This window comes from Ailuropoda melanoleuca, chromosome 20, assembly GCF_002007445.2.
Source record: "Ailuropoda melanoleuca isolate Jingjing chromosome 20, ASM200744v2, whole genome shotgun sequence".
NCBI classification, from domain to species: Eukaryota; Metazoa; Chordata; class Mammalia; order Carnivora; family Ursidae; genus Ailuropoda; species Ailuropoda melanoleuca.
In genome coordinates this window covers 25,177,498-25,189,920 of record NC_048237.1, presented here as the reverse complement: position 1 = coordinate 25,189,920, position 12,423 = coordinate 25,177,498, and the positions used below count along the sequence as shown (strand labels likewise).

The 12,423-nt window shown below is 36.4% G+C and overlaps 1 protein-coding gene across 4 annotated transcripts in view; it reads left to right on the top strand.

Moving 5' to 3' along the window:
• Window positions 1–12,423, top strand: part of NEMF (nuclear export mediator factor) — a 48,106-nt gene that overhangs the window by 27,740 nt on the left and 7,943 nt on the right. For all 4 annotated transcript variants that reach the window (XR_004622223.1, XM_034648691.1, XM_002921990.4 and 1 more), the window contains 7 exons: window positions 1,362–1,465; window positions 2,843–2,905; window positions 8,028–8,140; window positions 9,795–9,852; window positions 10,308–10,366; window positions 10,455–10,575; window positions 11,703–11,982. Coding sequence is in view for 3 of the 4 variants with exons in the window: in XM_034648691.1 (XP_034504582.1) it covers window positions 1,362–1,465; window positions 2,843–2,905; window positions 8,028–8,140; window positions 9,795–9,852; window positions 10,308–10,366; window positions 10,455–10,575; window positions 11,703–11,982 (798 nt within the window). In the remaining variant the exon portion in view is untranslated. The remainder of the gene's footprint in view (window positions 1–1,361; window positions 1,466–2,842; window positions 2,906–8,027; window positions 8,141–9,794; window positions 9,853–10,307; window positions 10,367–10,454; window positions 10,576–11,702; window positions 11,983–12,423) is intronic.

Genomic DNA, 12,423 nt, shown 5'->3' with positions numbered 1-12,423 from the left:
AGGAAGAAGCAGGCTCATAGCAGAAGAGCGTGATGTGGGGCTTGATCCCATAACGCCAGGATCACGCCAGCCAAAGGCAGACGCTTAACCGCTGTGCCACCCAGGAGCCCCCCAAGAAGACATTTTTAAGTGGGGGGAAAAAAAGCATTTTCAGAATAGTTTGTGTTGTGTCTAAAAGAAAAGGTTTAGAATAGGCATTTTATTTTAGCTTTTATATGTATAAAGAAACTCTGGAGAGGGATACACAGAAAGCTAATAGTTGCAATGGATTCCTTTTTGGTAGTGGTAATAGGAGTTGAAAGGGGATGCAGGATCTCTCACTATACCTTTTTGTTTAATTTTAAAAATTTCTGCATTGTGTATATGTATTAATAAAAAATGAGATTAGAAAATAGGAATAATTTTGGGAGATATAAAGGAGTTTAGTTTAATGCCTGTGCTTAATCTGTCATTTTTCACGAGAAGTTTTATTGTAAATTGTAGATTAAGTCATAAAGATATCATCTTGGTAGTCAGGTGTAACATAGGGAGTATTTGTGTTCATCTCTATTTTGTGTCATTTTCGAAACGTCATACAAATATACACTCTTTACTTTTTATCATGATGGTACGTATTAATCATGAAAACCCAAATTACTTTGTCTCTTGAGAAAAGTTAAAATTTTATACTTCTAAAGGTAATTTTTACTCTGTAAAAAAAGTATAAATAATAGCATATATGTAAACGTTCAGTTGAAGACAGAATGGAAAAACTTTTCTTTCTTACCAGTAGCCCCAAACCTAGCCAGTGCCCCATTAGAAGAAGGCTAAACCTAGGGACCATGTGACGTTTTATGCTTTTCCCTTGTGTAATTCATTGTTGTGTTATCCTTGAGTTTAAGAAGGATCTGTATGAGAGCGAGATAAGGAGAGAACATACTTTTTTTTAAACATAGAATTGGAGGCACCTGGGTGGCTCAGTCGTTGAGCGTCTGCCTTCGGCTCAGGGCGTGATCCCGGCGTTGTGGGATCGAGCCCCACATCGGGCTCCTCCACTTGGAGCCTGCTTCTTCCTCTCCCACTCCCCCTGCTTGTGTTCCCTCTTTCACTGGCTGTCTCTCTCTGTCAAATAAATAATAAAAATAATTTTAAAAAATAAACATAGAATTTAATTACTTCTAAAGAATATCCTGAGGCAATTTATATTACAAGATTTCAGTAAAGTTCAGTTTGATGCTTTAAGAAATTATACCATCAATTTGTCTTAACATATGAAGGTAGGATAGCTTCATTGGGTTTTATGTTTGTTTGTTTGCAAAAAGGATGTGAATTCAGGTGACTATAAAGGAAAAGAGTTAACTTTTTTTCTCTCAATTTGATAGGTTTGAGAAATTTCTGTGGTTCATTAGCTCAGAGAACTATCTAATTATAGGTGGACGAGATCAGCAACAGAATGAAATAATTGTGAAAAGATACTTGACAACAGGTAAGTAAGAATAAAATTTTAAAGAATTTTCTCCTAAGTAATTGGATCAGTTATCTCAGTATGAGATATACATTTTCATCTTACGCTCCTTTGCTTGAGCGGTTTAATTGGTAGAAAGAGTTTCATATTGGTGGCTTGTGGTTTGTTGAATATGTGCTTTGACACTTAATTCTTATTTTAAGTGAATAGTTGTAAAGTAGCAGTGCTGAGCTAATCTGTAGTATTGGACTTTTGATTCTCTGCTACATTAATAAAATAGCTTTCAGTCCTCCAAAGTCGCTGTATGTCAAAATTTTAAAGGCTTAATTTTTTAGTGCTGAAGTTTGTAACTTTTTTTTTCACATTTAGAAACAGGACTTAAGCCCTGTGGTGTAAGGCTTCTCATTTATTTTTGTTTGCTGATAACCACCACCTCACTGTGGTTGAACCCTTATTGTGAGTATCTGAAATCAATAGTCAGCCAATCTGATGTCCACTGAAGATCCCAAACTGGGAAAGGAAGCAGCTGGGATCAGGTTATTACATGGTGCTCAGGGCTTGGCCTCTTGTCTTCTGTAGCTCTGTTCATTGTGGACTGAGCCTTTCTTGGAGCAGTATGAGTTTTTTTCTTCTTTGAGTTTCAGATCCCAGACAAACTGTCATGGCAAGCAATGACTGTTCATTTCACCTTTTAGGAACCATACACTTTCCTTGTCCCTTAAAGAGGAGAGATCTCACTTCTGCATTTGTTCGTTCATTCAGTTATTCATTGGTATCACATACTTACAATACAACTTGAAGCCCTCATTGTGACTTACAAGCCTCCTAGCTTCTTCTCCAGCTTCATTTCTTACCGTTCTTCCCTTAGTCTGGCCTTCTGACTGCTCTTCATACATGTCAAACATCCATGGTCCTCAGGACCTTTACATTTGCTAGGGTGTCTCTGCTCCATGTATCTCTCACCTTCCAGGAGCCTAGCCTAGATTGGCTTATATGGTAATTCAGCAAGTTTGAGAGAAAAAGAGGAAGCACACAAGGACTATTAAGGCCTCGGCTAAGAATTGGCACTTGGTCACAACTGCCATATTCTGCCAAGGCAGATCATGGGGCAGGCCCAGATACGAGGGATGAGGAAGTGACTCCACCTCTTGAAGAGAGGCTTCAGGGTCACAGAGTAAAGAAGTGTGGGTAGCAAGGGAGAGAGGACCTGCCCATTTTTGTAATCTACCATATTAGCATTGCTTTCCTATAAGGAAGCTTGTGAGAGCTCTCCTAGGGGTGGGAAATGGACTTTTCCTTATATGCCTTCTTATACCCTTTGGATTTTGAACCCATTAAACCCATTTAAAAAAAAAAAACAAACAGGACATAAAGTATTATTTCTCATTTGTTTTTAAGGGGACATTTATGTACATGCTGATCTTCATGGGGCTACTAGCTGTGTAATTAAGAATCCAACAGGTAATGTATTTCTCTTTATTATTCAGAACTTTAATTCCTTTCTTCAAAATATTTTTAGTATAACTATAAGACAAAAATTGTTAATAGAGATAAAGGACACTTTATAATGATAAAAGGGTCAGTTCATCAATAAGATATAACTATTTTATATATATTTTTAAAGATTTTTTTATTATTTATTTGAATGTGCAGTTAGACAGCAGAACTCTGTTGTCTCATAAGTGGCTTCTTTAACCGAAGAAGAAATTTTTCACTGTGATAAAAATTACATCTATAGTCTATATCTGAAGCATTTATTGAATACCTTTGGAAGCTACATTTGCTGAGGGGAAAAAGGATTGTGAGGGCATGCTACATACAATTGCATAGCAACAGATTAAATGGCCTAGATGAGACAGGCTCATTCCTAGAAAGACACAGACTACCAAAACTGACTCAAGGAGAAATAGAAAATCAAAATAAACCTATAACACGTAAAAAGATTGAAATAGTAGTAAAAAAAAAAAAAAATTCCTGGGGCACCTGGGTGGCGCAGATGGTTATACATCTGCCTTCAGCTCAAGTCATGATCTCCAGGTCCTGGGATCAAGCCCCACATCAGGCTCCCAGCTCAGCTCTCCCTCTCCCTCTGCCTCTCCCCCTGCTTGTGCCCTCTGTTTCTCCCTCTCCCCCTGCTTGTGCCCTCTCTCTCTCTTTCTCAAGTGAATAAATTAAAAAAATCTTAAAAAAAAAAAATTTAAAAAAATTTCTAGGGGCACCTGGATGGCTCAGTTGGTTAAGTGCCTGCATTCAGCGCAGGTCATTATTCCGGGGCCTGGGATCAAGCCCCACATCAGGCTCCCTGCTCCTCCAACGGGGAGCCTGCTTCTCCCTCTCCCTCTGCCTGCTACTCCCCCTGCTTGTGCTCTCTCTGTCTCTGTCAAATAAATGAATAAATCTTAAAAAAAAAAAAAATCACCGAAAACAAAAAACATGCTCACAAAGAAAATTCTAGGCCCAGGTAGCTTCACTGGTGAATTCTACCAGACTTTTAAAGAAGATTGAACACAAATCCTTCACAAACTCTTCCAAAAAATAGAAGAGATGGGAAAACTTCCTAACTCATTCTATAAGGCCAGTATTACCCTAATAACAAAACCAAACAGAGACATCACAAGAATAGAAGACTACAGACCAATATTGCTTGTGAATAGACACAAAAATCCTCAACAAAATATTAGAAAGCCGAATCCAGAAGCATATTAAAAGGATTGTACACCATGACAAAGTGGGATTTATCCCAGGAGTGCAAAGTTGGTTTAATGTATGAAAATTATATAGTACAGTGTATTAATACAGTAAAGGACAAAACCCACATGATCATCTCAGTCAATGAAGAAAAAGCCTCTGGCAATAATCCAGCACCCATTTGTGATAGAAACACTCAACAAACTAGGACTAGAAGGAACTTCCTCAACTTGGTAACAAATATTTATGAAAAACCCACAGCTAACATCAGACTTAATGGTAAAAGACTGGAAACTTTTCCCTTAAGTTTAGGAACAAGATAAGAATGTCTGTTTTTGTCATTTCTGTTCAACCTTGCATGGAGGTTCTAAGTAGGCCGTTAGGTAATAAAAAGAAATAAAAAATACCCACATTGGTAGAGAACAAGCAAAACTCTTTCCATTTGCAGATGGCATGATCTTATATATTTAAAACCTCAAGGAATCCACCAAAAATTATTAGTTAGTAAACAAGTTTAGAATGTTTGGGATACAAGGTCATTATATATAAATCAGTTTAATTTCTTTTTTTTAAATTTATTTATTTGAGAGAGTGTGTGCATACATAAGTGGGGGGAAGGGCAGAATGAGAGAATCTTCAAGCACAATTCCTGCTGAGCATGGAGCCCGACTCAGGGCTCCATCTCACAATCTGAGATCATGATCTGAGCCAGAACCAAGAGTCAGATGTTTAACCAACTGAGCCACATAGGCACACCCAAGTCAGTTGTATTTCTGTATACTCGCAGTGAATAGTACTAAAGTAAACTAATAAAACATTCATTTATAATAGCATAAAAAGAATAAAATAAGAATAAATTTATCAAAAAGAAATGCAAGACAGGGGCGCCTGGGTGGCTCAGTCGTTGGGCATCTGCCTTCAGCTCAGGGCGTGGTCCCGGCGTTCTGGGATTGAGCCCCGCATTAGGCTCCTCTGCTGGGATCCTGCGTCTTCCTCTCCCACTCTCCCTGCTTCTGTTCCCTCTCTCGCTGGCTGTCTCTCTCTCTGTCAAATAAATGAATAAAATCTTTAAAGAAAGAAAAAAAAGAAATGTAAGGCAAACACCCCAAACTAAAACATCATTGAAAGAAATTAGACTTAAATAAATGGGAAGACTTCTAGTGTAAGGATTGGAAGTCTTAATGTTCTGATGGCAGTACTTCCCATATTAATCTGTAGATTTGATATAATCCCTCTCAGAATTCCAGCTGCCTTTTTTTTTTTTTTTTTTTTTTTTTTTTTTGTAGAGATGAGTAAGTTGATCCTCAAACTCACACAGAAATGCAAAGGACCCAGGTCAACCAAATCATTTTTAAAAATGAACAAAATTGGAGGACTGACACTTCCTGATTTCAAAACCTCCTACAAAGCAACAGTAATAAAGACAGTGAGGTATTGATATGAGGATGGACAAGTAGATCAGTGAAGAGAATTGAGATTCCTCATTTATAGTCTGTTGACTTTGAACAAATGTATGAAAGCCATTCAGTGGGTAGGATAATGTCGTCCCTGGTGTTTGGACTACTAATATCCATGTACAGAAGAATAAAAGACCCCTGCTTCACACCATTTATAAAAATTAACTCAAATACTTAAAAAATCTTAACTTAAAAGCTAAGACTATAAAACTGTTAGAAGAAAATAAGGCATAAATCTCATAATCAGGAAGTCATTTCTTAGATAAGACATCAAAAGCATAAGCAACAAAGAAAAACAGGTAAATTGGACTTAAAAGTATTAATTCAAGGGTGCTATCAAGACACTGAAAAGATAGCCCACAGAATGAGAGAAAATATTGGCAAATCATTTATCCGATAAGGAACCAGTATCCAAAGAACTCCCAAGTCTCAATAATAGAAAGGAAAAAACAAAAACAATTTAAAAACGACAAAAGGGCCAAATAGTTATTTTTCCAAAGATTTAAGAATGGCTAACAGGCACATGATAAGATCCTCAGCATCATTCCTCGTTATGGAAATGCAAATAAAAATCACAATGAGATACCACTTAACACCCAGTAGAATTGTTACAATGAAAAAAATAGACAAAACAAGTGTTGGTGAGGATGTAGACTGGAATCCTTATATGCTGCTGGTGGGAATTGAAAACGACGCAGCTACTGTGAAATAGAGTTTGGCAGTTCCTCAGAAAGTCGAACATAGAATTTACCATGTGACCCAGCAGTTCCACCTCTAGTTCTGTCGACAGACATGACCACACTAAACTTCTTTGCAGATACACTTAACAGCATTATTTATAATAGCCAAGAAGTGGAAACAACCCACGTGTTCATCAGTCGATGAATAAGGAAGATGTGGTATATTGATATAATGGAATATTATTCAGTCTTAAAGAGATGGGGTACTAGTAATTGCTCTAAAAGGAATGGACTTTGAACACATGATGCTAAGTTAAAGAAGGCAGACACATTTGAGTCCATTGATACGAAAGTCCACAATAGGCAAATCCATAGAGACAGCATATTTGTGGTTGTCAGGGCCTGGGAAAGTGGAGAATGACTATTAACGGGTATAGGATTTCCTTGGAGGATGATGAAAATGTTGTGGAATTAGTGGTAATGATTATATAGGTTTATGAATATACTAAAAACCACTGGATTATATACTTTAGAAGGGTGAATTTTATGGTATGTGAACTATATCGCAATTCAAGCATACTTGGCATCCAGCTGTAGGGATATATTACTAATATGCTTCTCATTTTGACGATTTAGGTGATCTCTAGTAATTCTGGAAGTCTTCAAACTTTGAATAGACTTTTTTAAATTATTCTATCTGGAATGAAGTTAGAGTTATTAATGTAAGTGAGAGAGCATTTCTTCTCTGATTTACTTAGACCATTTAAAAGCCTGCTTTGTAAATATATTTTTGTTGTTGTTTATTTTTATCTTACTTTAATGCCAGTATAGTTAACATACAGTGTTATGTAAGTTTCAGGTGTACAATTAGTGATTCAACAATTGTGTATTACTCAGTGTTCATTAAGATAAGTGTACTCTTAATCCTCTTCACCTGTTTCACCCATCCCCCACCCAACTCCCCTCTGGTAATCATGTTTGCTCTCTATAGTTAAGAGTCTGTTTTTTGGTTTGTCTCTTTTCTTTTTTTCCCTTTTGTTTGTTTTGTTTCTTAAATTCCAATATGAGTGAAATCATATGGTATTTGTCTTTCTCTTGACTGGCTTATTTTGCTTAGCATTATATCCTCTAGGTCCATCCATGTTGTTGCAGATGGCAAGATTTCATTCTTTTTCATGGCTAATATTCTATTGTGTATTATACATGACATTTTCTTTACCCATTCATCTACTGATGGAACTTGGGCTGTTCCTATAATTTTACTATTGTAAATAATGCTGCAAGAAACATGGGGTGCATATATTCTTCCGAATTAGTGTTTTTGTATCCTTTGGGTAAATACCGGTAGTGTGATTATGGATCATGGAGTAGTTCTATTTTTAGTTTTTTGTGGGACCTCCATACTGTTTTCCACAGTGGCTGCACCAGTTTGCATCCCATCAACAGTGCACAAGGGTTCCTTTTTCTCCACATCCTCGCCAACACTTGTTGTTTCTCATGTTTTTTATTTTAGCCATTCTGACAGGTGTGAGGTGATAATTCATTATGGTTTTGATTTGCATTTCCCTGATGGTGAGTGATGTTGTAAATACATTGTTAATAAAAAATAGTAACTTTATATGATATTGAAATTAAAATGTGGTATCATTATATAAGATGTTGGAGGATCAGGTCTGTCGTGCTGCATGTAATTTTCATATCTTGCTGTGTAGAAATTCTGTACTTGAGTACTGAAGCATTGCAGTGTTGTTATTACAGGAGAACCCATTCCCCCTCGGACCTTGACTGAAGCAGGCACAATGGCACTTTGCTACAGTGCTGCTTGGGATGCACGAGTTATCACTAGTGCTTGGTGGGTGTACCATCATCAGGTAATAAGGGCTGTGGTCCTTTTTCTTAATTTCTTAAGAGCTGTTGTACTGGAGCATCTGGGTGGCTTAGTAGGTTAAGCGACTTTTGATCTCAACTCAGGTCTTGATCTCAGGGTTGTGGGGTCAGGCCCCGCGTTGGGCTTCCAAAAAATAAAAAAAGAGCTATTGAGTACCAAATTTTGAGGGTATAGACGTGAACAAGGCAAAGTGCCTACTTTGATTGAGCTGACATTTTGATGGTGGAGAAAAATACATAACATCTGGTAACAAGAGGTGTAAAAATGTCTTCCAAGCAGAGTAGGCAGTAGAGAGCGAGAAGGGCGACCAGTCTGCATGAAGTGTCAGGGAAGGCTTTCTAGGAGAGTAAGGTATGAGCAGACACCCAAGTGAAGGGAGTGAATGACTCATGCAGTTATACAAGATGACGCATGTTCCAGTTATGACTGGCATACTGACCTAAAAGATCTTTTTCCTCTTCATCTTTGTTGGAATTTTCTGATCTCTTTTGGCCCTTCCTGAAAAATAGCTATATCCGGTGGTTTCTTATTCACTTGGTTTTAGTAATTGTCCTTCTGAAATGCCCTTTTACTTGATGATGCTTCATATTGGACTTCACATCACTATTTCACATTTACAATAATTACAGTTGATAATGATGTACTTTTACAAGGGCCTAAAACTATGCAGCAAGATAAAGAATTCAATACTGTTATCCTCCCTTACTTTAATTTCACATGTTTATATTCATTATTTTCTATTGTGCTGCGATACTGTGTTTTCAGGAGATTAATATTACTTCTGTGATTATATTTTCTGCCTCAGTAGTGTTATAAAAGTGGTTTTAATTGTTTTATTGAATTGGTTTTTTTTTTTAAGGGTGAAATTAGTGTGCTTTTAATCCCTCCAGTATCTATGACAAAGATATTCTTAGATTTGGGGGTTTCACAGATAATATAAAACTTTATTTTATTTATTTTTAAAGATTTTACTTATTTATTTGACAGAGACAGCGAGAGCAAGTATGAGCAAGGGGAGGGGCAAAGGGAGAGGGAGAAAGCGGGCTCTTTCCTCAGCAAGGAGCCTGATGTGGGACTCGATCCCAGGACTCTAGGATCATGACCAGAGCCGGAGGCAAACAGTTAACCAACAGAGCCACCAGCTGGCCCGATAATATAAAATTTTAAAATATTGTGCAATTTTCTTCTTATTTTGCCAAATTAGAATATATTTTTAAAAATCTACTATCATCTTTTCCTAAAATGAAAGGCTATTTTACTACCCCAAAAACAGTACCTCAGGAAAGGATTTTATTTAATAAATATAGTTTTAGTAAATACAGCTTTATGATGTAAGCTTATTAAACTGTCCTTATTTTTCTCATAATATCTCAAATCAGAGGAAACATTTGGACAAGTTCTGGCTCTAATCTGTGGCATTTGAAAATTATTGGTGTAGTATATCCTTCATTATTTCTTTTCTTTGTTACTGCCAAAGGTATATGTGTCTTCGAAGAGACACTTCAGCGTTGAGAATTTTTACTAAATTATAAACTTTTTAGGAGACAGTGCTGTTTACTTGAATATGACCTTATTGAGTGAAAATTTTAAAATGTATTTCTTAAGACAGCAGTATAATGTGGTGCTGTGTTCCTCAGGTGTCTAAAACAGCACCAACTGGAGAATATTTGACAACAGGAAGCTTCATGATCAGAGGTAATGACTTGCCGGTGGATTATGGAGACAGGTTTGAGGACCATTGCTAATAATATTTTCAAAACAGAAACTATTCTGATTTCATATATGAAATCTGTTATGAAATAAGGAATATTTTGTGCTGCTCTGGCAAATTTAGCATTTGTCGTGTCATCTCCATTTGTAGTTTTCTTGATGAGAATGTGCTTTCACATTAAGTTATAAGAGTAAGAATGTATAGCATGACCTTTTTTCTAAAAATAGATTATTCAGGGCTTGACTAACTGAAAGATGAGAGCAAGTATTTGTATTTTTTCTTTCTTAATTCCTGTTCCTATACATAATGCCAAATTCTGTGAATGGGAAATGTTCCTTCATAACAGAAAAAAGACAAATGTCACCACCAGTGTCAGATAATTTGCAGGAATAAATGGAAAAAAAGGATTTTTAACATTTATGTTTATTGTCTTTTATAGGAAAAAAGAATTTCCTTCCTCCCTCATATCTAATGATGGGGTTTAGTTTCCTCTTTAAGGTATTCTTCAGCTTCTTTGTTCTTTTTTTTTCTGATTTTCATGAGTCTTACCTAAAGTTCTGTCAGTGAAAAAGAACTATTTCCATAGGTAGATGAGTCTTGTGTTTGGAGACATCGGGGTGAACGAAAAGTCAGAGTGCAGGATGAAGACATGGAAACACTGGCGAGTTGCACAAGTGAACTCATATCGGAAGAAATGGATCAACTAGGTAGTTTACAGATTTTAATAAGTAGTTTCGAGTGTTCCCTACTGTCTAGTTTATCTTCTGAATTCTTAGAGGATCGTATCCACTTTGGGATAATTGAAATTTCAGAACAACACTTGCTATTCAGTTTTACTGAATTTTGTTTTTGGAAGTGTTAAATATACTTTCTGTAGTGAAGTATGAAGTATTTAATTGGCTCTGTAACTAATATACTATATAGAAACATATATAGTAAAACTTCAGTGTTTGATGGGTCAAATGTAAATATGTTCAGCAGAGATAGACTCAGATATTTACAAATGAGCATTTATTTTTGGATTTAAGAATTAGAAGTGATACAAAGTTGAGTTTATATCAAGTGTAATTTCAAACATGAGAATTTGGCTTGATTTAATAATACACTTGCTTCAAGTGGAAAGCAACTGTGGTTGCTGGAATAAATTTACGCACCTACCTAAAAGAACTAGAGAAAGTATACCCTTTATATTATTTTTACAGTTATTCTCCTAGGGTCATTCCTTTTTAGAACTAGTATTGCATTGTTTCATTTATGACTGCTGTTGCACTACAAGATTTTTAAAAAATTTTCACCATGTTCCCGACACTGTACAAAGTTCTCTATTTACATTATTTTTAATGGAATTCTCACAGCCATCTTTGTCAGATGGTGATGACATCTCCTTTTATAGGTGAGGCAACTAAGAAATATTATTACTACTAAGCAGTGTTTCTCTTGCAAGAGTGTGAATACCTTCTGTGTGCCAGTTATATTACATGTATTATCTCGTTTCACTTCTCATATGCAAGTTACAATAACAGCAGAATTTATGGAATTACTGCTCTTGTCCTCCTTTTTGGAAATACGTAACCAAGACAAGTTCAAGTTTTCATTGTAGAAATGGTTGCAATGCCTAAGAAATTTATAAAGTATCTTGGAGAGCATTTATTCCAACCAGTTCATGATACAAAAGTATCCTTTTGTCTTAGTGCCCTTTGGGGCTGATCAGGCTTTTTTTGGTGATCTTTTAGAGAAACGGAGTCAACAGAATGCTTTTTTGAAGTTTTCGAGGTAATCATCTAGCTTTGTTCTGGTAGGTGGCGCTCTGACTTTCCTTACGCTAATTCTGCAGATGGAGGTGACAGTAGCAGTGAAGAAGATAAAGAGGAATCACATGCAACTCCTGTGGAAGTGGAACTCATGACTCAGGTTGACCAAGAGGATATCACTATTCAGAGTGGTGGGGATGGGCTAAATGATGAGCTGATTCAGGAAGAGAGCTCTGAAGATGAAGGAGAGTCTGAGGATGTAGTAAAAGATCAGGAACCTGCTGGTGAAATGAAGGATGAAGGGGAAGAGATATTAAATTATCCTGATACCACCATTGACTTGTCCCACCTTCAACCCCAAAGGTAATTAAAAACTCTTCTTTTATAGCTAGAAATGATGGAAGAGTTAATCCTTCTGAAATAATACCAAGGTTGACTTTAGAAGTTTTACCCTACAGTAAACATAAAAGTGGCCAAAGTAGGTCAAAATAGAAACGTGTATATGAGTATAAATGCCAATAACGTAAGAGAGGCAATTCCATAAAATATTTTAAGCGTTTTAATCTTTAAAGTCTTACTGATCACCACGTAAACAATATCATAGTTTTAAAAGCTTTATCACTAGAATAGTTAAGAACAGCTCAGGAGTCAGGCCAGAATTGAGTCTTGGGGTATGTCCTTAGGCAAGTTACTCTGTGTCTGAGCTTCAGTTTCTTTCTCTGTGAAAATGGAATATTACCCCCCCTCATAGGGTTTTGGTGAAGATTATACGTATATAAAGCATCTGGCAGTGCCTGGCACATA